General features: G+C 38.8%; 1 protein-coding gene across 1 annotated transcript; it reads left to right on the plus strand.

Annotated features, from left to right (window-relative positions):
• Nucleotides 1-2,198: 2,198 nt before the first annotated feature.
• Nucleotides 2,199-20,009, plus strand: pabpc1b (poly A binding protein, cytoplasmic 1 b). Its single transcript, XM_081375659.1, has 15 exons — nucleotides 2,199-2,969; nucleotides 7,740-7,933; nucleotides 8,065-8,180; nucleotides 11,228-11,367; nucleotides 11,458-11,552; nucleotides 11,660-11,797; nucleotides 13,254-13,349; nucleotides 13,689-13,961; nucleotides 14,051-14,141; nucleotides 14,247-14,357; nucleotides 18,817-18,962; nucleotides 19,047-19,131; nucleotides 19,214-19,344; nucleotides 19,428-19,526; nucleotides 19,622-20,009. The coding sequence occupies exons 1-14, from the start codon at nucleotides 2,777-2,779 to the stop codon at nucleotides 19,518-19,520; spliced, it is 1,902 nt and encodes a 633-aa protein (XP_081231785.1). The 5' UTR covers nucleotides 2,199-2,776; the 3' UTR covers nucleotides 19,521-19,526; nucleotides 19,622-20,009.
• Nucleotides 20,010-24,773: the final 4,764 nt, after the last annotated feature.

A 24,773-nucleotide genomic window follows, 5' to 3' on the forward strand; every position in this document is an offset into this window, starting at 1 on the left:
GTGTTGAGTTGTAGGTGTAGGTGTTGAATTATCGAGTGTGTGAGTGTGAGAGCCCTGTGATGGACTGGTCATCTGCCCAGGGTGTCCCCCGCCTGTGGCCAGACATGCTGGGATAGGCTCCAGTGACCCTGATGGATGGATAATATAAAATAAATATAGAAAATCAGGGAATTTTAACATTAAAATATAAATATAAATATATATATATATATATATATATATATATATATATATATATATATATATATATATATATATATATATATATATATATATATATATATATATATATATATATATCTCCGCTTGTCCATCCAATGAAATGAACTCTAGTGTCCCTGTATGTCTGGACAGCTGCTTGAAGAGATTCCTCTCAGTTTGGGTGTGTCAGTGAAGAGCCTCGGGCTACGGCTGTGGGATGGGCCCGTGTTGCCATGGAGACGGACAGACTGCATTGAACAACAGTATTTATTTGGAAAAGGAATGAGTAATCAGCAGAAAGGGATGGGAGACAGAAACTTCTCTGAGTAATGACAAAGCACACTGTCATGCGAGACAATACATGTGGATTATTAAACACTTCAGAAGGAAACTTTGATATGAGCACCACCAGAGCCTTTGTGATGTGAAAGTCGTTTTTAGCAGCATTTACAAAAGCAGCTCACCATATTTAAAAGGACAAAGAACACAATTCAGGTTCAGTTAGGGCAATATGGAAGGATATAAACAACAACATTGTTCATGAAATAATTGCAATCAGTCTGTAAATATACAATGAAGTGTGCGGGATACAACGTTGTGGGGGGAAAATGCTACCAATAACTGCATGTGTGGCTTACGCGGACACTCACTCACTTGATAACAGACAGACAGACACATCTTTACTACCAACATCCAGCATAGACATTTGTTCATGTGGTGTTATAATTAAAAACACAGAATGTCTCAGTAGAAAATCCAGATCAGATCAAAGCAGTGCAGCTCAGCACTGCGGATATCTGCACTGTCAGTAGTTCTTCAAGGTCTGTTACTCCCCCTATTGGTGATCTTCAGCACAGTCATCTATTCTACAGGCTGTTAATCAATCCTGCTACAGTAGAACTCACTCATGAACTATGACTGATAACGAAACGAGTAAACAGACAGTGCAAGTAAATAAAAGGCAACACTGATCAAAGACTATATTGCCTCTCCCTTCAGCATCCTGTCCTATTTGATCAAAGCAATTAATATAGTAGTGATAAATAATTGCTTTGAACAAATAGGACAGGATGTTGAAGGGAGAGGCAATATAGTCTTTGATCAGTGTTGCCTTTTATTTACTGGCACAGTTAAGCAAGTAATCAAATGTTAAAAGAATCACTATTATTTTCAAATGTTAAAATAATCACTATTATTGGGGTTGAAGTGCAATCAGTTATTGTTAAATTACTTTTTGTTAAGTGAGCATTTCTTTGATTTGGCAATTTTATGTCCCAGCTTATATTTTCATTTAACTATTTACTAACACTACTAACTTTCAATGTTAACCTAAAAAATAATAAAAATGAATTAAGAATCAAATAAGCATAAACTATTTTAATATTTATTATGTATAATTCTTTCAAAATCACAAATACAACAAATTTGTCCCTTATCTTTTTTTTTTTTTTTTTTTTTTTACAGTAGGCTACTTGTTTAACATGGAGAAAACAGTGTCATTTTAATTGTTTCATTTCCGGTCAACCAGTAAGTTTTTCAAACGATGCAAATAGAATGGAAATATGATGCAAATAGAATAGAATGCAAATAAATGTTATTTAATTGTGTATATTTAGGATACATATAATGTTAGCTATGGAATTAGTATTTGCAAGGCAACGGAGGCAAATGTGACAATGAAACACTGTGGTGGAAATTTGTATGATTTTTTTTATGACAAAAATCTGAATGCTTCCTTTGGTCGTTAATGCATAGTATTAACACAATTTAATATCTAAATAATAAACTATAAATATTTAACGAAGCCATTTTCAAATTCTACATTAAATGAACTCAATTAATAAACTGTAAAAAATGAAATTCAATCATTTATTTTTCCCTTTAACACATTCGTCATTGTCACAGAAGTCAACTATTCTTCGTTCATAAAGCTTATTAGACATTATCTACGGGCTCTGACATCATCCAAACCGGTGAGCGACTGTTGCGTTTTTCTCATGCGCGTGCACGGTGGATGACGTACCCGCGGGTATATATGTGACGGCTCAGTCCGTCCCATTCCTCCCGAAACCCCCGGCTGTCAGTGCTGTGTGAGTGCGTGTGTGCTCCGGAGCTTGCCTCGGCACACATTATATAAAAAATAAAAAAAATACAAAAAAAATTAAAAACTTTTAAAAACCCCAAAAAATCCTCCTTTTTTCTTTTCTTTTTTCTTTCTTTTTTTAATAAATAAAAATTGGTGAAGTGGAAGCTGGAGGCCTTGAAACATCGCAACAACCCTGAAAAGATAACGACAGTCTGTGAGCTCGGCCTAGCGGTTTGCTTGATTCGTTGCATTGGATTTTTTTTCCGCGTTTTAACATTTTTGTTGCCCTTATTATTTGTCATTTTATACGAAGAACCAAGCGCTTAAATCGTTCCAGAAATAATCTTTTAGTCGACGATTTTAAATAGTAAAAATTGGCGTGTTTAGAATAGCTTGACAGCTAACTGTATTCTGACGTAGTTGAGCTCACGCGCTGGTGCCGCGAAACACGCAAATTTCTGCAAGTTCACAACTGCGACCGAAGAGAAAATGAACCCCAGCGCTCCTAGTTACCCCATGGCCTCGCTGTATGTTGGGGACCTGCACCAGGACGTGACTGAAGCCATGCTCTACGAGAAGTTTAGCCCGGCCGGTGCCATCCTCTCCATCCGCGTGTGCAGGGACATGATCACCCGCAGGTCGCTCGGCTATGCCTATGTCAACTTCCAGCAGCCTGCAGACGGTGAGTGGCGTAACTGTGTAAAAGATGCCTTTTACGCTAATGACACATTGAAAAATAAATGCAGGGTTTCATCAATATAATGCATATTCATTGAGAATCCTGTTAGTAGTGACCATATGCAGCACCATATTTTATGAATCTATGTGTTGTCGGTTGATTATAAAGGGTTTAAGATGAGGGATGCACGCATGATTATACCGCCGCGTGAGATGTTGCTTGACAGCAGTGACTTGCATGATTGTCATATTTAGGGCGTGGGTGGGGCAGAGTGTGCAGCAAAGATAAAAACCCATCAACTGTCTCGATTGTCAGGAAAGTGTATCGAACACATCGATTGTGCCTGTTTGTTCAAAAGGGCAAAATTCAATGTGGTTATCAGGAAAATTTCAAAACTTCAAAATGTAGGGGCTAAGCTATGTCCATGTAATGTATTTCTCACTTTTATTCTATGCCTAATTAGTCTAGTTTTTCAGATTGATATTTTTATTTTTATTGTGTTTTTTTTTTTACAGTTTTAAATTGAAGTTTTATTTGAGACAAAAATATTCCCTCGTTTTTTGTCAATTTTGATAACTATTGTAAATCTAAGGCAAGACAAATCTAAGGCAAATCTAGTGAAAATTAAATAGTCGTTATGACCATATACTTCCCCAGTTTATTAATCATAAGTACATTTTGACGATTTTATTTCACGTTCACATTTCCAGAACAGGAATCAGAGTATTGGATAAAGCCAGGTTCAACATTTTTTATTTTGTTGCCATTGGAGTGTGAGTTTTTTTACAGAAGGGATTTTGGATATCTATTTTATCAACCCATAAATCAGAATAATAAAAAAAAAAAAAATCTTATTATTGAAATGTCATACAAGTCAGGCAAATGATATATGAACACACCCCTCTGTAAAAACTTTCAGAATATAAATAGGAATAAAACTGGAAAGTTTGCTGAATGTAAATTTCGGATCATTTTACTGACTCAGATCTTTGAATCTCGTTCAGCAAAATGAACAAATCTCTATTTTTTAAGTCATTTAGTTCATTTCATAAGTTTACACTTTATTTTAAGATGTCATTGTTACAGTGTAATTATACATTTAAGTACTGAGTAATAATAATTAACAACATGTACTTACTATAGGGTTAGGGTAGGATTTGGTTGAGGGTTAGGCCTAGTTGCATGTAATTATGTATAATTTACTGTTATTACTATGGGAAGTAGATGTAACATATGTAACGAGGACACTGTAAAATAAAGTGTTACCGAGTATAATGTTAATTGCCAAATTCCCCACCACATCTACTTAAAGGGGACCTATTATGCTAAATTCACTTTTATAAGGTGTTTGAACACAGATGTGTGTCCACAGTGTGTGTAAATAACCAGCCTATAATGGTAAAAATCCTCCCAATACTTTTTTTATAATCCCCATGAATCATTATCAATCTCTCAGAACAAGTGGTTTCCCCCTACTCCTATGTAAGAGTAGGGAAGCCCCGCCCACGACGGGTGACGATCTGCACTAGATCCCGCCCTGAGTGAGAAGCAGCAGTCCCACATTATAACCGTAAACTAAACCATACCTGCTTTATCTCCATGCAGCATATATTTTCTGTCTCTGTGGGCATCCTAATACAGTTCCCACACGAGCACCTATACAGCAGTTTATAGATTAACATGACAGCACAGGCTAGTCGATGAGATGAATAAACGTAACTCCACAACAACTAAGTTACATAAATGTGTCCACTAACCATTCAGAAATGTCCATTTACAACAGTTGCAGCCTCTTCTTGAGTCTCTCCATCAGTGTCTGACTCCGGTTCAAACATGTAAGGCTGCACTCCGTTACTGGGTATATTGACATTTTGCCTGAGAGAATTTCGGCTGTTATGTTGTTCCAGTATCCGAAGCTCGTGTAAAGGATCGTCCGTCGTCCGAAGAGACGTCTGCATTTAAAGGGACACACACAAAAACGGAGCGTTTACCCTCACGTCCAAGAAGGGGCAACTTTGACAAGCTATAATAAAAAATCTGGGTGGTATTTTGAGCTGAAACCTCACAGACACATTCTGAGGACATCAGAGATTTATATTACATCATGTGAAAATGGGCATAATATGTCACCTTTAAGAAAACATTGATCACATTACGATTAAAGGGGTGGTTTACTGCCTTTTTTCTTAGCTTGATTATGTTTATGGGCTGCAATATAACATGTCTTCGTGTTTCGTTTGTTAAAAAACGCCTTATTTTTCATAAATTTCACCTTTATTGTAAGCCGCTTCCTCCTCTGTCATTTGAACGACCGGTTGACTTCCTGATTCTATGAAACCACTCCCTCAGAAAGAGGCAATGAGCTCAGATTGGTTAGTTCGGCCGGTGTGTTGTAATTGGCTAAACTGCGTCCGGAATCTTCACGCCCATTACCTTTACGGGCGACAGTTGCATGTGCTCCTGACCCGGTCAAATGTAATGGTGTCAATATTGCCTCATCAGTTTGAGCCAGAATCAGACCCAGAGAGCGGTGATGAAGAGAGTCAAGCAGAACCTCCGCAAACACGGCTCTTACTAAACGTTTCTGAATGGTAATTTTTTTTAATTATTATTATTTTCTCAAAGAATTCCCATACGCTGTTACTTGAAAATGCTACTGCTGTTTGTTAGCTTTTGAGATACGCTTTCCCCCTGATTAAACATTTAATATAACTGAATACATGACTGAGTAATACCGTTTTTTAAAGATATTGTTTTATTGATAGAATGAACAACCGTTTAACTATTCACAAAACTTACCGGTTACTCAGTTTGTCGTTTTCTTTAGGTGTACATGTGATAACAGCAGCTGAAGTTCGCTGTTGCGATAATTTTTTGAAGTTTGAACACGTTTCTTATACACACAAAATAACATCGAACTAACTAGCTACTATAACCAAACAGCTTTGGCATTGGTTTGCGTTCTTGATCAAATCAAAAAATTACGTCATAAAGTATACATGGAAAATACGTTTACAAAATTTGTACATATACAAATTCGGGTCCAAAATGTTTATACGCATCTGTCATATACTAAAGCCAGCGCTGGCATTTTTTTACATCCTTGATAAAACTAAAACGTACGTCTTAAATTATACAGGCAAATACATTTAAAATGATTAAATCTTACTTGCAGGTTGTGGCCTCTGGTTTTAAAGCTGTAACTGCTTCATGTTGGAGTAATAGTTTCTTGTTGAATCTGACATTGAACTCGTGTAGATTCTGGAAGCTGTCTTCCGTAAAATGCGCAGCACAGAGAGCTAAACTACGATTGTAATTGTCAGGAACATAATCAAACTTAAATTTTAACCATTGTTGAGTTGACGAACTACAGCGTCTGTAGGAAGCCTGAACACAGAAGACCTGACAGCTACAGCTCTCCACTAACTCCTCCTCTTCGACAGCAGAACATGTTCCGGAGGGAGGGTTGATGTAAATGTATGGGTTAGTTACATATAAAACCCAGGAAGTATCTCGTTGTAGTCCCATTCGAGTCGTTTTTGTAGGCATTAAACTTCCTGATTTTTAAAAGACAATATCTCCGCTTACGTTGAACTTTCAGCGCAGCAACTTTGCAGATACTGTTCATGCACCAACAGCAACATTACACAGTATTTAAAATGAAAAAAGTGAAATAGCAATCAACCACCCCTTTAAGAAAAAATTATATTGCTGCCAAGGCCTAATTATGAGAAAACCGAAATTATTAATTCATTGCTTATCTGGGTCCTCAGGCTATGCAGTCTGTTAGTTTACCTCACCTCCCATGTCTTCAGGTCGAGTCGTTCGTTCTTTTGTCACGTAACATCCTGATAGGCTGAAGCTATGCAGTCTGCACCCCAAACAGAAATTATTAATTCACCTTTCAAGTCTTCTGGTTCAAGTCATTCGTTCATCACGTGACAGCCACATTTGCTTTAGGCAATGCAGTCTGTCCTGGAAACAGAAATGATTAGTTCACCTACCGAGTCTTCGAGTTCGAGTCGTTCGTTCTTTTTTCACGTGACCACTTCCCAGCTCAGCATCTTACAACAAATGCATTAGTATTATTGACTGTATGTTTTATTATAGTTGAATAACAAGGTCATTTAATTACCAAAATACATGTGCAATAAAAATTTCACAATAATCATATAGCCTAACAAGGGGATGTATCATTAGAAAAAGAAAAAAATTACAGCGGATCCAAAAGTAGTAAGAGACAAGTCAATAATATGGGATTTTCTTTGCATTATATGCTGTGATATTTTCTTAAAGTTAGAATCCACTGTAAACAAGTATCTTTTCCCCCATCATACAGATAAAGTTTAAAGCATTTTCCAACTCTTTTATTACCACATTCAATAGGTTTGAAACCTCCTGCCTTACCCTTGTGGCTGTCACATGATGAACAAACGACTGAAATCCAAAGACTCAATGGGTGAACTGATCATTTCTGTTTCCGGTACAGACTGCATTGCCTTAGCCTATGGGGCAATCACATGATGAACGAATGACTAGAACCTGAAGATTCGAGAGGTGAACTCTCGAGAGGTTCAGCCCATAGGATTTTGCGCATGCGTGGTCATCGCAAATTGAACGAATCTCTCTCCGAGACAACTTGTTATTCCTGAGTCATATTAAAGATTCATGATGGACCCATCACTAAATGCTACTGAAGTGGAGATTTCTGGCTGAGTGCAAGAGAAGAAATTCATTTTGATTTAATGGATTAATAATTGTTTTCGCTTCCAGCTGAACGGGCTTTAGACACAATGAACTTTGACGTCATCAAAGGTAGACCTGTCCGCATCATGTGGTCTCAGCGTGACCCCTCTCTGAGGAAAAGCGGTGTTGGAAACATCTTTATTAAAAACTTGGATAAGTCTATTGATAACAAAGCCCTTTATGACACCTTCTCTGCGTTTGGCAACATCCTGTCATGCAAGGTAAGGCAAATACATGCTCTTGAAAGTGCTTTGCAGTGATTTGATTATGTGAATGTTATCATTTTTGTGCATGACTTGTGCTTCTGTTGGTCAGTGGGTGCATGATTTTATGCCTGATATCCTTTCTTAAGGTGGTTTGTGATGAGAATGGCTCAAAGGGCTACGGCTTTGTGCACTTTGAGACCCAGGAGGCTGCTGAAAGAGCCATAGAGAAAATGAACGGCATGTTGCTGAATGACAGAAAAGTGTAAGTGAGATTTTGGTGTTTTCCCCAAAATTGCTAAAGGAGCCTGCCAACTAATGTGGAAAGTGACTTGATTGATTAGCAGACTTGATTTGGATTTGAAGTGTGTGTGGAAGGATTGGACCAAGTGCCATGAAAGAATTTTTACAATATGTATTTGCCAATATAAAATATGGTTACAGTTTTTTTTAAAGGTGACGTAGTTACATTGTACTTATTCAAATAATGTACTTACTATAGAGTTGCGGTTAGGGTTTAGTTTAGTTACTTGTAATTATGCATAATCTACAGTATTAATACATGAGTACATAAGTACATGTAGTAACATGTAAGTAAATTACCTTAAAAAAAGGCTTACCTAAAATAGTATTTGCTGGTGATATAAAATTAAGCAACATTCTGAAAAAAAAAATATTTTAGATTATATTTTAGACTGCCTATTAATTTGCATTTCAAAAATTGCTTTAGAGTATTGGTGCATTATCACAGACATATAAAATCTGGTTGCATCCGAATATGCCTACATGCCCAAGCGATTTGAACTGTGTGAGCTGAAGCTGAACAATAAATGAACACAGACAAATCGAAGCACTTTCCTTGTGGGTTAATGTACTCAAACAAATGCATATAAGATAACACAGTACAGCTTTTATATTTATTCACAAAATGACATGAACCTGAACTAAGTTATTGTCTAGTCAGAATGCATAACTCCCGACTGTGCACTTTTTCTGTAACATGCGCTAAAGCACAAAGAATTCACAACACTAGTGTTACAATAGTGTTCTCATTATTATGTCATGTATATGAAAGTTTGCTGCTGCATTTAACTGTATTTTCTAATAACTGTTCTTCATTTTGGATGGCATGCTGTCCCAACGCTAACTAATCAGACCTTAAGGTACTGCCCATAATACCAGAACCAGCCACATGATCATTTTCACGATTGATCGTCCCTGTCACTTTCGAGTACTTGAGTACTAGTGCCCATCCGTAATTACGAAGATATACACACCGATCAGGCATAACATTATGACCACTGACAGGTGAAGTGAATAACACGGATTATCTCTTCATCACGACACCTGTTAGTGGGTGGCATATATAAGGCAGCAATTGAACATTTTGCCCTTAAAGTTGATGTGTTAGAAGCAGGAAAAATGGGCAAGCGTAAGGATTTGAGCGAGTTTGACAAGGGCCAAATTGTAATGGCTAGACGACTGGGTCAGAGCATCTCCAAAACTGCAGCTGCAGTGGTCAGTATCTATCAAAAGTGGTCCAAGGAAGGAACAGTGGTGAACCGGCAACAGGGTCATGGGCGGCCAAGGCTCATTGATGCACGCGGGGAGCGAAGGCTGGCCCATGAAGTCCGATCCAACACACAAGCTACTGTAGCTCAAATTGCTCAAGAAGTTAATGCTGGTTCTGATAGAAAGGTGTCAGAATATACAGTGCATCGCAGTTTGTTGCGTATGGGGCTGCATAGCCGCAGACCAGTCAGTGTGCCCATGCTGACCCCTGTCCACTAGGGTGGTCCTTATTTTTAAAGTATCCAATTGTCATGCTCTTAACCCTTTAAATTGTTCCTTTATATAAGAAAATACAGCATGCCAATTTTTATGGCAGTAACATAATAATTACTGGTAGCTCAATAGCTTTAAACTTTAGGAGATTTTGATGATTTTCGTAAAAACAGATCATTTGAATTAGTATTGTGCCTGGCTAGTAAAATTCCCAAAAAATCTCCATAAAAGCATCTAATGCACCATATATTCCTAAATATGTATTTTAGATACATATCTCAGTTTACTTATTGTAGAAACTAAATCCAAATTAATCCATCCATGACCCGGTTTAGCAGATTTACCTTTCCTGGTGGAATCAATACATATTTCTATTGATGATCACCTTGGTTATTGTTTGGGTTTAGAGCACATTTTTTTGGTTTAAAAAATGACATTACGTTCCTTGAAATTGACCCGGAACTTTGGCCGAATCAAGCAGATTATCAGGAGGCACAAGCAGTCAAAGATCCCGCCGAGAGAGGAGTGGCTCTGATTCAAGAATACAATGGCTATCTCACACACTCTGAAGAACAATTGCAGTTTCTCCTTTATGTGGTGGAAGATCACCGACCGATCTATCCAGACTGCAAAAAGTGGCTGCTGAGCATCAGAAATGAGTGATTGTTGAAAACTTTGTGCTTTTTTTTTTAGATTGTTGTCATTGTTGTCATGTCAGTGTTGCTCTGATTTCAATAAAATATAGTTCATTTGCAGCAAATTTTAATATTACTTGCATATCACAATAACGGCGCACAGCTTAACATAGGCAATTTTCCACATGATTGAGCTACCTCTAAATATAATTTTTTTTGTCAACATTTTTGCATATTTCTAATTTTGAAGTTAAGAGGAACAGTTTAAGAGGTTAAGACACTAACATTTTGCAACAAAAAAAATTGGACTTGATAAGGAAGGACCACCCTACTGTCCACCACCGAAAGTGCCAACTATCAGAACTGGAACACAGAGCAATGGAAGAAGGAGGCCTGATCTGATGAATCACGTTTTCTTTTACATCACGTGGATGGCCAGTTGTGTGTGTGTCACTTACCTGGGGAACGCAAATGAAGGCAATGGGATGAAGGGATGAAGGCAAACCGGCGGAGGCAGTGTGATGCTTTGGGAAATGTTCTGCTGGGATGTTACTTTGACACGTACCACCAAGTCCGATCCATGGAGGCCCCACCTCACAACTTAACGGACTTAAAGGATCTGCTGCTAACATTTTGGTGCCAGACACCACAGCACACCTTCAGGGGTCTAGTGGAGTCCATGCCTCGACGAGTCAGGGCTGTTTTGGCAGCAAAAGAGGGACCAATGCAATATTAGGAAGGTGGTCATAATGTTATGCCTGATCGGTGTATATTGGATATTGTTGAAAAGGATGCTAAATGTGTAGATGAATTTTAACTTCCATTTCTCAGCCCCTTGAAATAACTTCAGATTACTTACAACCTTGCATTGATCGCTCCTCTTTGTCATCAGGTTTGTAGGGCGCTTCAAATCTCGCAAGGAGAGGGAGGCTGAGCTCGGTGCAAGAGCCAAAGAATTTACCAATGTGTACATAAAAAATTTTGGGGAAGATATGGATGATGACAAGCTCAAGGACGTCTTCAGCAAATATGGTAATTTGTTTTAAACTATATAAAACCACTAAAACTACAATTTTTCTCTTGGTTTATACATTTCAAAAACATTTTTTCTGATTTGGTAAGGTAATTCTATGAGCATCCGTGTCATGACTGACGAAAATGGGAAGTCCAGAGGTTTTGGATTTGTGAGTTTTGAGAGGCACGAGGATGCGCAGAGGGTCAGTTCAGCTTTAAATGTGGTCAAACTAACGTACTTGACTTCCTGGAGTAAATGTAACCACGGGATGAACGGGTACCAAAAAACGGTTTTGATCTCTTGGAACAGGCTGTGGATGAGATGAATGGCAAAGAACTGAACGGGAAGCTCATCTATGTGGGTCGCGCTCAGAAAAAAGTGGAGCGTCAAACTGAGCTCAAGCGCAAATTTGAGCAGATGAAGCAAGACCGTATGACTCGCTACCAGGTCAGTAAAGTTTAACTGACTTCTGCAGCCTTGTCATATTCAGTGTTTCCTTTTCAGTGGACCGCACTGGCCAAAATGGCTGCAACAGTGACTTTTTAGTCCATGGGTCCCATGTTCTTTTATAGTGGATACTGGGGACGTAAGTGGCTATGTACAATAGTTTCTTATTTATGGACCTAAATTAGGCTGTGTAACTGCATTTTGGTTCTTAATTGTATTTACGGGGTTCAAACAGAGTTTTGAAAATTTGGAAAATGCTTGATTTCAACAGTTATGTTTTAAGGTTTGAAATGTGTTTGTATTTTGAATATCATCCTTGAAATGTTTGATTTTTTTTCTTAGAATGTCTCTAAAAAAGGAAAAATAACCTTTAAAAAAAAGAAAAAATGTCTAGAGAAAAAGAAAAATAACCTTTAAGAAAGAGTCGTGAATCATTTGTGCATTGAATTGTCACACGAGCACATGGAAGAAGTACACGCAATAGATTGGCACCTGGAAATTGCATTCGGATGTCCTGTCTTCATCAACGGTTCAAAGCAAGTCCGAGTTCTTCATGAGACCATATAAATGGAGCTGCTGAAAGAGATGTATGGAATGTCTATGTCTGCACATTGCAAAAAGGAGACACTGAAACAGTTTTTATTAATACTTGAAATGATTCCTACTATAGGCTGATTTTTAGTCTTATTATTAGGGGTGTGAATCTTCACTGGTCTCATGATTCAATTTTGATTACAATTATCATGTCTTCGATTCGATATCGCGATGTGTTGCATCCTTAATGTTCTATATTATTGTACATGGCTACATTTTCTTCAATGAATACAAGCAGTCAGATACATGAACTCCCTTTTTGTTTGATCTTCTCCAAGAAAGTACACTTCCTGAATGTAGCAAACATCAAACAAAACTTAAGTCTGAATCGTAATCGAACCGTGAGGGAAGTGAAGATTCACACCTCTAGAAATTAGTGATAACTTTCTTCTCCTACGTTCTTTTGTTTTGAAATCCGGATTGGCAACGCAGCTGAAAGTTGCATTCATGGTGTGCCATCTACCGTACCGCTTTGAATTTGTGATGGACTCGTTCAGATTCAGAATTTGTTTCATATTTGTTTGCTCTGTGTTGTTTTTTTTTTTTCTTCTTTGGAAAGGGAAAGTCGTTGGAAACGCTTTTCCTATTGCTGTTGGAGCAAATGGAAATGTATATTTGCTATAGTCTCCCATTTATATAGCAGTTAATCCTACTGTAGTTTGGTTCTCAGTTGTTTTGCAATATAGGCTGATGTACATATAATTATTCACTGAACCCTTGAAAAGCACCACTGCCACTGCTTGAAAGTGCTTGAATTTCACTCTTAAATATTTGTACAGACCTTTTAATAGTTTATTAAATCTAGTGCATTGTAAGTGCCCCCACAGATGCAGTTCTTCATCGTCATTTGCTCTCTTTACAGGGTGTCAATCTCTATGTTAAGAACTTGGATGATGGTATTGATGATGAGCGTCTTCGTAAAGAGTTTGCTCCCTTTGGAACAATCACCAGTGCCAAGGTATGATTTTGAGCCATCACTGGTCATCACTGTCCTAGTTATGTGTGTGTGTGTGTGTGTGTGTGTGTGTGTGTGTGTGTGTGTGTGTGTGTGTGTGTGTGTGTGTGTGTGTGTGTGTGTGTGTGTGTGTGTGTGTGTGTGTGTATTACAGAACATGCATATTCTATGATATCTAAATGCACACAATGGCGGTCTTAAAAATATTTATCAAATGGTGTTTCATTCTGAAAAAGTTACATTACTTAAGTAAAATGGGTTGCAAATGCCATTTCATGTTAACATTTAAGGTGTATGTTGCCTTTTGGCAAAAATTGAAGTCTTCTCCCTCTTCTGTCCCAGGTCATGATGGACGGTGGTCGCAGTAAAGGCTTTGGTTTTGTCTGTTTCTCTTCTCCTGAGGAAGCCACTAAAGCAGTGACTGAGATGAATGGCCGTATTGTGGCCACTAAGCCATTGTATGTGGCTCTTGCACAGCGCAAAGAAGAACGGCAGGCCCATCTCACCAACCAGTACATGCAGAGGATGGCCAGTGTCCGTGCAGTGCCAAACCCAGTTATCAACCCCTACCAACCTGCACCTCCATCAGGATACTTCATGGCTGCCATTCCGCAGGTAAACACAGTCACTTGGTTGGTTGTGATGTTGCTTAGATTAGCATTACTGTTTATTTCTACTCCATTAATAATTTTCTTGTATCACAGGCCCAGAACAGAGCTGCATATTACCCTACAAGTCAGCTCGCGCAGCTCAGACCTAGTCCCCGCTGGGCCACACAGGGTGTCCGTCCTCAGCGTAAGTCGATATCTTATCCCAGAATCCTGCAGTAATAAATGAATCAAATGTCACTAATTCATGAAATATTGATTCATACTAATGGGCATTCAACATTTTCTACAGACTTCCAAAACATGCCAGGCACAATGCGCCCATCTGCCCCCAGACCTCAGACTTTCAGCACCATGCGTCCTGCATCACAGGTGCCCCGCATGATGTCCACTCAGCGTGTTGGTGAGTCTAAAGAATGTTAAAAAATGTAATATTCTCATTTTCCACTAGATATTTTTGTCTTCATCTCATCAGCAATTTCGATTTTGGCACTATGTGCATCAGCTGACCACTAAGGAGCGATGCTGAGCAGACCTAGAATGTACAGTGACGTGACATAACTGCCAGATTCAAACTGCTTTCCCGCTATGGCTGGTGCTGAGCCAGAGATGGACGCACTCAGCGCTTGTCATATATCACAATTAGTATTTTCAACCACATAATGTTTGTTTTAGGTTTCAGACATTTAAATATACATAAGTACTAGCAAAACAATACATTTATAGTTTGTAAAATACACACTGGTGGATATGGAAGCAGCAATAACAATCCATTTAAATATAATTTGACAACGTATTTTATTCATATCAGATACACATAGTGTATGTAACTATATAGTTTACTCTATTCTTCTCCCAGTTCACCAGCCACTTACTTGCATGTATTTCAAGAGAAACTGATGAATTCATGTGCTGTAAATCTGACTGACAGGACCCTGAACTGTGGCGCAAACAAACACGGCGGCACCCTTCTCACGTTACAGATCAAGATCATTTATAAAGCTTTTTAAACGACAAAACACACTCGCTTGCACATATTTGAGAATCAGAATATAAGATAGTTGATGACATGGTAAGCAAAAGGAAAAACTAAATAAAAGTGATACATCTGTCACACAGCGCTATATTGGCTGTGGTGAGTCACGTGACAAGCATGATGCGTCGCCATGGAAACAATCATGGGAAACGTTCTAAAATAACGGTTGCCTTAAAAAAACTCACTCTGGGGAATGAGTTAGAATATTTTTAAACTTGCGCAGGAAAGGGTTAAGATGTTTTTTGGCGGGCAGGCGATCACAATGCCGGCTCAACAACGTGATGTCTGTCAGCCATCGGCCCCAACCCTATCTGAGAGTTGGGAGTGGCTGTCAGTTTGTGTGTAAATGTACGTTTTTTACCAACTTTTTCCACTTTTGATGTTATTTCTAGCGAGAAATTACTATTGTAGTAATTTGCTTGGTTATCACCAAAGCTCACTTTATTTTGTTGTAGATCATTAAACCATTACAATGTCTCTGAAGCCTGTCCGAAATCAGCTTCATGACGTACCTTCATGCCACGCTGCCTGCAAAGTCATTGCCTGATAGTTTTACTTGATTGGCTGGATCAGGTCCATTTAATTAGGCTTGAAGCTAAGCTCCAGGAACTGAGTTTTGCATTAGATCTAACCCTAATCAAACATGCCTGAATCTAAGGTTTTTGGTTGAATTCAAGTCAGACGGACAAAACTCGGTGCAAACTCTTGGCCGCAGTGTCGCGATAAGAGCGGATTCTCCCTGGTCATAAACCACCAGCTCAGGTGAGCCTTCCATTTCTTCCCGATCTCCATACTGAGATCGAGAGGACATGGAAGAATCCATATTCTGCCCGGATCCACCGACATCAGTGGGCTAGTCTCGCTGATGTTGAGGCAATAGGAGAGTGGACATCGACACTAAGAGCTCCAACCCTGCCAGTTTGAATGGCAGAGCATACACGCCAGCGGGTCAGGCCGGTGCTGCCTAGCACACCATGGCGGTGTTGCAGGTATACCAGGCCGATCTGCTGGGGGCGGTTACTGAGCTGCGCCACACCACAGATCTAGCTCTCCTGGCCACCAAACAGGCTGCCGCGATCGGCCGGTCGATGGCGGCGATAGTGGCCACGGGGAGACATCTGTGGTTGAACCTGGCCGACATTGGGGAGAAAGAGAAACGCTTTCTCCTCGATTCTCCGGTTTCGCCCCCTGAGCGTTTCGGCACCTCTGTGGAGGCGGTGGTTGGAAAGTTCAAAGAGGCGAAGGCGCGCTCAGCTGCATTTAGGACCATGTCTACCACTGAGATACGTATCCACGCCCAGACAGACGGGAGGGCCTGGCCCATCACGGTCCAAGGACCGTAGACAGGGCCAGAGAGCCAGTGTCGCCTCTTGTGCGCTGCCTCTGTGGAGGAGTGTAGCAGAATAGACTGGCTATCAGCTAGTAGGCCCAACCAGGCCTCTCTGATGGCGAGTCCCCGGCAGTATGAATTTGACTGAAAAACAGTGGTGTTGATGGCCAGGTGTTGACCTTAGCAAGGCCTCCCTGACCCTTAGCCCTGTCATCTGATGTTCAACAGTTAATTCGCTGGCCAATCATACAATTGGCTTCAGTGGGCCTCTCTGGAGGCTAGCCCCGATTATGATCAGTCGAATAATATTGACCACTGTCAGGCGGTTGGCCTTATCAGGCCACCATGTAGCTTGTTCCCCAACCTTACGGCCATGGCAGTCAGTTTCTTACCTAAAGAAAACTTTCAGATGACTGGCTTTAATAGGCCGCTCCAAGACTGTGCCCCAAGACTGACAGGCCTTAGCAGGCCGCCCTAGGACTGACACCCAGAATCAGGGTTCATAGCAATAACCAGTTTAGGTAGTAGGCCTCTCCAGGCCTCTCTGAAGGCAGGTAGTAGGCCTCATCAGGCCTCTCTCACAGCTAGCTTTACTGGCTGCCAGGTAGTATGCCTCACTAGGCCTCCCTAAAGGTGAGTTCCCAAATATGGGTACTAGGTACCCAGCCCTCTGGTTATCAGGTAGTAGGCCTCACCAGGCCTCTCTCACAGCTAGCTTTACTGGCTGCCAGGTAGTATGCCTCACTAGGCCTCCCTAAAGGTGAGTTCCCAAATATGGGTACTAGGTACCCAGCCCTCTGGTTATCAGGTAGTAGGCCTCACCAGGCCTTCTTGTAAGTGGTCTGCCAGCGACGCTGGGTTCTGGCAGCTAGTGGCTGCTGGCAACCAGTTCAGCTGGCCTCAGCAGGCAGCTTCTGAAGGCGAGCTTGTGCCCTAGCATGACTAGTGATAATTTTTTCTGCTACTGGTTCCCTCCCAGAACCTCTTTTATCTAGCCTACTGCCTGGTTTTTGCCTACCATCAAACCCTCACTGAGGGTCACTATGAGTACTCAGCCTCCTGAGTCTGGTCAGACGGTAGTAGGCCTCTCGTGAGGCCTCCCAGTTAGATCAGCCCTTAGGCCTTTTCAGGCCTCCTTAGTGTTTTGAAACACAAACGCTGGGTAGATACGTGGATCGTGGATCCCCTCGCTAGCAAGGGTTGTAAGCACTATGCTGAGTCATGTTCTCCGTCATGTAGCCCGTCTCTGAGATCTGGGCTGAATGGTTCACTGTCAGCTTCGCAGTCCCTCGGGTTGGATGCCTTACCTAAAGGCAAGTTTCCAGAGGCTCTGTCTTTGGACAGACAGGAAGTTGGCCAGACTGAAGTGTCCAATGTAAGTGACACCAGGTCAGGCCTTCCTGGTGGCATTTCGGGTATGTTCCCCTGAATTGTGATTGGTTGGGGCTCCTTCGGGTTCCCTAGCCACATTCCCTAGAAGGGACCCCTTCTAAATTTGAAGCTGTGGTCCTAGGCCCTTGAGCAGGCCCAGGTAGGCCTTTCATTAAACAGTGTTTATGTAGGTTTTCCTGTGGAACGTATAGATTGGCCTATGACCGTAGGGAATGCCGTCACTGACAGCCCAGTATGACCTGAGGGTGAGTGGTTTTGGCATTTCATTTGAATTTGCTGGTTTTGACAGTTGTCACTGCCAATGGGTATGCACTCCCCTAAGCATGGTGGCGTTGGTATATCGTTCCCCTTAGCGTCAATCGACGCAGTGCGAGTTCCCTTTCGAAAGGGAATGTCTAGGTTACGACTGTAACCTCTGTTCCCTAAGAACAGGTAACGAGACACTGCGTCTTTTAGCCATGCCTCGGGGCCTGCCTACCAAACAGCCCCTTCAGACGAAAAGGTGATTATCATGTTTGCAAGGCGCCCTTATATATTCCCAGGTCGTACGATAATGATTCATGGGATGTCGCCGGTCAATAGGATTGCCGTGATTTGATTGTGATTTCAGACACCTGTCACGCCTGAGGCGTTCCCCTTAGCGCCGATCGACGCAGTGTCTCATTCCCTGTTCTCAGGGAACAGAGGTTACAGTCATAACCTAGACGTTTGTTACTGTATTTGTTAATCTTTGTTAACGTTAGTTAATAAAAATACAGCTGTTCATTGTTAGTTCATGTTAGTTCACAGTGCGTTAACTAATGTTAACAAGATTTTAATAAAGTATTAGTAACAAAGACATTAACAAAGATTAATAAATGCTGTATACGTGCAGTTCATTAGTTCATGTTAAATAATGTAGTTAACTAATGTTAACTAATGAACCTTATTGTAAAGTATTACCATATATTTTACATATAAAAATTCATATATCTATACATACTGAATATATACATTCATATGTCCCTTTCTGATTTTTTTAAGTTTCATAAATGTGCACTGTTTTAAGTAGACATAAGTTGAGATGAATTGAAATAAACACGTTTAATTTCACTGCTCTCTCAGCTGCTCAGACTATGGGTCCACGGCCCTCCACTGCAGCGGCTGCATCTTCTGCCCCTCAAGTTCGCGGCGTGCCTCAGTACAAATATGCACCCAGTGTCCGCAACCCTCAGCACATGAACACACAGCCTCAGGTTACTATGCAGCAGGTAAGACTCTGCGCAACATGTATCCCTTCACATCTGAAAGATGTGATTTTTGAGTTTAATCTTCTGATTGACTCTCTTGGTTAGCCTGCAGTACATGTGCAAGGACAGGAACCGCTGACAGCCTCCATGCTCGCCGCTGCTCCTCCACAGGAACAGAAGCAGATGCTGGGTAAATATTGGGGAGTTGTCTGATTATTTGTTCCTCCCACCACACTATAAAAGGAGGTTAATGCTTAATTTTCCTCTCGCAGGTGAGCGTCTCTTCCCACTTATCCAGAATATGCATCCCAGCTTGGCTGGCAAGATCACTGGAATGCTGCTGGAAATTGACAACTCTGAGCTTCTCCACATGCTGGAGTCTCCGGAGTCTCTGCGCTCCAAGGTTGGAGGGTTTCTGAATAGTTGTTTTTGTATGGAAACTGTATGGAATGAAGTGTTTGAATGCATAAATGTTTTGTCTGACAGGTTGACGAGGCGGTGGCCGTACTTCAGGCTCACCAGGCTAAAGAAGCCGCTCAAAAAACCGTGACCAACTCTACTGGCGTGCCAAGCGTTTAAGCCAAGGTAACATTCCTTTTGTTATTGTCTGTGTTTTTCTCCACTCACATCAAATGTTCAGTCTGTTGGAGAAATGAGGTCATGATGTCTGTGTTTTACAGGGGTTTGCCACCTTGAATCTTCACAGAGAGGGGAAAAAGTAAACATCGGAAAAGAACCTAAAACACAGAAAACATCGCAAAACATCTAAAACCATATTTAAAAAAGAAACTAGAAAGAGCCAGGTCTAGAGACAAGCATTCTAGGCCTAGTTAAGGTATTTAAAAAATGAATAAAAAAGGAAAAACAGACAAAAATTATGTTGGGGGTTTAAAAAAAATCCACAGTTTAGGGAGTAAACAGCCGTAAAGCATTCCTGCCTTGTTTTATTTCTTTTAAAGCCTGGCTATGTCATATTCTTATAAGGGAGGTGAGAACTGGCAGAACCAGCAATGTGATGTTATCTTAAATTGACAAAATGCTTGCTCAAATAAAAATCATTAAAATGTGTGTCTTCATTTGTCCACAGAATATTTGGGATGCCAAAACCATGTTTTAAGTTTGTCTTTATGAACAAGACTGAAGGGTTAGATTCAGTATTGTAACACTGCATTTTTCAGGCCCTGTGTGTGATTGTTGGATAGAACAAGAGATGGGAGAGCTGGAATGAAAGAGGAAGATGAGTGCCAGACAGTGAGTATAACTGCCACAAAAAAAAAGAAATTTAATATGAGCAAAGATCTGAGAAGTGGCCTTTTTTATTTGGATATGTAAAAGTGAATGGGATGTTGGGATCCTTTTAATGAGCAGAACTCTTATTCTACAGTTCTGTTGTAAAGAATAAAGTGAACATATATGAAATAAGGGCGATGGGATGATGGAACGATGTATGTGAATCTTGATACCCCATCTCCATTTGAGTAATATAGCTCATCTGTTATTTTTTTAATTTTGGGGTGATCATTTATGATTCCTTGTGAGTATCATTGTGAGTAAGCATCAAATAAGCAGGGTAAAAGATCAGTTGATCAGCTATTAACCCACTGCTGAGCTCAAGTGTTTTTTTGGTATGTCAAGTAGTGTATGTACCATTACAATTGTCTATTTTTAGTTATTTTCATGTCATAGAGAGTGCACCCTGTCTCATATTTCTCAAGTTACTGTATGCCTTAACATTAATTTCCGAAGTAGGTCACAGAGATGCTTTTTTATATACATCTTAAAATTAGTAATAGTATAGAGGTCTAGGTAATCATCAGGTTGTGGAGTAAGGACATGGCTATTGTACAAAAGTTCTTTCACCTGATATGGGTGATTCTTCACTGTTCTATAGAAAAAGATATGGCATTTAGCATTGTAGTTAACATTTTATTATATATAAATACATTTTAAATTATAAGTCATCCTGCTGCCCCTTTGTGGGCTTCGGCTTCCTGTCTGAGAACCTCTGCTCTGGCCCTGAACTTTACCAAATTAAAGATATAGTGGAGGATCTTTCCAAATTTTAGATAAGACCCGCCCTCTCCACTTTTTGAAAAGTTTGACTGATTCACCAGAATGATTGACAATTAGGAGGACCAATAGTATAGGTGATCCACCCGGAAGTAAAAAATCCTCCGCTATACCTTTAAATAGAAAATATTTGTGTTAATTGTGTGTACAATTTGCAATTATTTTTACATTAAAAACAATCATCGTATGCAGCTATACCATAAAAAGCACTTAACATTTAAGAGCAATCAGGACAAATTAATTTTGTCTTGCTAGCTAAATTGTGTTAGCAAGTTTAAGCCCTATCTAACTTTTTCTCAAAACATTACCATCATGATACCAAAATCTGCTTGAAGGCTGATAATCTTTATTGAGCAGCAAGGAGTTTTGTTGTATACATGACATTCTTTTCCCAACCCCCCAACATAACTATGGGGCGCCGTTTGTAAAGCGGCTCACGCTGAAAATAACAGCAACATTTTGTCACATTTAGCTTCAAACAATGTTAAAAAAAACTGGTATGAATTTTTGATGGTCACTTTTTACCACATTTACAACAATATTTGTCAACTTAGAGATATTTTAAATAGTTAAATCTAAATATTAAATGTTACACCTAAATGTTAAATATTAAATCTAAATGCTAAATCTAAATCTAAATGTTAAATCTAAATCTAAATGTTAAATCTAAATCTAAATGTTAAATCTAAATGTTAAATGTTAAATCTAAATCTAAATGTTAAATCTAAATATTAAATCTAAATCTAAATGTTAAATCTAAATGTTAAATCTAAATATTAAATCTAAATCTAAATGTTAAATCTAAATGTTAAATGTTAAATCTAAATCTAAATGTTAAATCTAAATATTAAATCTAAATCTAAATGTTAAATATAAATGTTAAATCTAAATCTAAATGTTAAATCTAAATGTTAAATCTAAATCTAAATCTAAATGTTGAATCTAAATCTAAATGTTGAATCTAAATGTTTTGGGTGAAACTAAATATTTAACTAATATGCAAATTCAAAATGCCGGAAGTGGCAAAATAAAAGCTCGAGGTGGTCAGTGTGTGTTTATAGCATGGTTTAATAATGGTCAAATAATGAATAAAAACCATCTCATAATAATAACTATAATATAACGATAATAACTTTCTAAAATAATAAACACGTTTGGAGAAACTGTAGAGTTTCGTGATGAGAGTAATGACATGACATTCAGTCAAAGTGAGCCCCCTAGTGGCTGGCTATTATGGCTACAGGTCATAAGTCCCGCACTTTTCATAAAAGTGACACTAGCCAACTCTTCAAATACAGTTTCTCCAAACGTGTTTATTATTTTAGGTAGTTATTATCACGATAATCTATGTCCAAGAGTCCATTTCCTCGGATGAGATGGTTTTTATTCGTTATTTGACACTATAAACCATGCTATAAACACACACTGACCACCTCGAGCTTTTATTTTGGCACTTCCTGTTACCGGCTTTTTGAATTTGCATATTAGTTAAATATTTAGTTTCAACCCAAACATTTAGATTCAACATTTAGATTTAGATTTAACATTTAGATTTAGATTCAACATTTAGATTTAGATTTAACATTTAGATTTAACATTTATATTTAGATTCAACATTTAGATTTAGATTTAGATTTAACATTTAGATTTAACATTTAGATTTAACATTTAGATTTAGATTTAACATTTAGATTTAACATTTAGATTTAGATTTAATATTTAGATTTAACATTTAGATTTAGATTTAACATTTAACATTTAGATTTAACATTTATATTTATATTTATATTTAACATTTAGATTTAGATTTAACATTTAGATTTAGATTTAGCATTTAGATTTAACATTTAACATTTAGGTGTAACATTTAATATTTAGATTTAACTATTTAAAATATCTCTAAGTTGACAAATATTATTGTAAATGTGGTAAAAAGTGACCGTCAAAAATTCATACCAGTTTTTTAAACATTGTTTGAAGCTAAATGTGACAAAATGTTGCTGTTATTTTCAGCGTGAGCCTCTTTACAAACGGCGCCCCATACATAACATGCAGCAAGTGTTTACTGTTGCAATCACTAACTTTATTGATCAGAGCATTTCATCTACATCACAGAATATATTCGTATCATGCATTTTGACAAAAAAAATGTTTTAATCCGTGGTACTTCTGCCATAACATCTCCACGGGCCTTTTCCATTGTGGTTGGTGCATTGTTTAACAATGACATGCTCTTATTCCATTGAAAACAAACTTGATCATCCACCTCTGTTCTTGAACTTAAATTCTGAAAAATGTTTGGACTTACAGAACTTGCCATTCTCAGGCTGTCTCAAAACTACAAATGTACACTGTCAGCAATCATAGTTTGTACGATACTCATAAATATAGAAGTGGAATGCCATAGTAACACTTTGGCTCTGTTTCCTAGCTTCTCTCAAGAGGCCATGATTTATTACATGGTCGATTAGGGTGACTCCCATTTCATTTGAAAGTCTGTATACCTTCTACGTCTCTTCACTCCTCTTCCATCCTGCTGTCCCCTTCCTTTCTGTTCATGTCTTCTTACAATTTCTCCTCTTATTCTTTCCACTACACCAATACCCTCCACTTTACCCATCTCTTCTCCCTCTCCTTTTCCCTATCCTATGCCCTGTCCTTTTCTTAATCTCTCTTTCTTTCCCCTCATCTCATTCTACCTGTTCTCCTCTCCCTCTCATTTCACCCATTAGTCAACTCTCCTTTTTCTTTCTTTTCCCATTCTCATTCTTATCTTTTGAAAATATTTTTTTTTATAGTTATAGTTATATATAGTTTTATAGCAATTGTGATAGCTGTGTAAACAATTAGAAAAATTGGATTTTCAGTTATGTTTTTTATTGTTAACCCAGCAGATACCAGTTTTGGCCATCTGAAATCATTCCATGTGCAATTCAGAATATGACAAATTATTGTTTTGTTTGTTATGCTTGGAAAATTGTACATGAATGTTTGTGATTTTTGTAAAATCAATTATAAAGAGCTGCAAATGTTTTTTTCCTGATATATACATTTTTTTGGTTGGCTGTGTGAACACATTTGCGAATTCTGTACACATTGATTTGAGAAAATTATGCGTATGATTTGTAATTTGTATGAAATGGATGAAAACTTACAATCTGTTTAGGACAGTTACAAAGGGTTCAGATTATGAATCCAGCATTTAACTGTTATTTTGAGAGCAGTGATCTGAGTTTGGAGAAATGTGTCAAATCCTTTGAGAAAAACTAAATATTTTGTATGTATGTTGTGAAGTTGTGCCTTGAGTGTAAATCTAATGTATGTATTCCACTTTCAATTATATCATATGCCATGACGCAATGAAACACTGAATTGTGTGGACGTCATTTTTGGCCAAGGTCATATTCCCATCCTATAATTTCATGAATCACTAGTATTAGTTATGTTACTTTGTGGCTTTTAGTGAAAGTGGCCAGATGGAAGGAGCTGTCCTCTGGCTAAATCTGGTCATGTTTTTGATATTGCTCATGTGCAGTATGTGAAAGGTCACAATGTCCACAGAATTGTTTCAAAGCACAGTGAGACCATCACCATGCAGAATGTAAAGAGCTGTCAAGGAAGACTAGTGAGCATTCTGACAGCAGGATAAAAATCACCTGAATGTGGGACCACTTGAAAACAGCTTCTAAAGACCTGGATCAGACCTCCAACCTCTATTTTCATATTGAACTGTAAGAGGTTGGAATGAGATGTTGTGCAGCA

This window comes from Scardinius erythrophthalmus (genome assembly GCF_964197995.2).
Source record: "Scardinius erythrophthalmus genome assembly, chromosome: 10".
Taxonomy (NCBI): Eukaryota; Metazoa; Chordata; class Actinopteri; order Cypriniformes; family Leuciscidae; genus Scardinius; species Scardinius erythrophthalmus.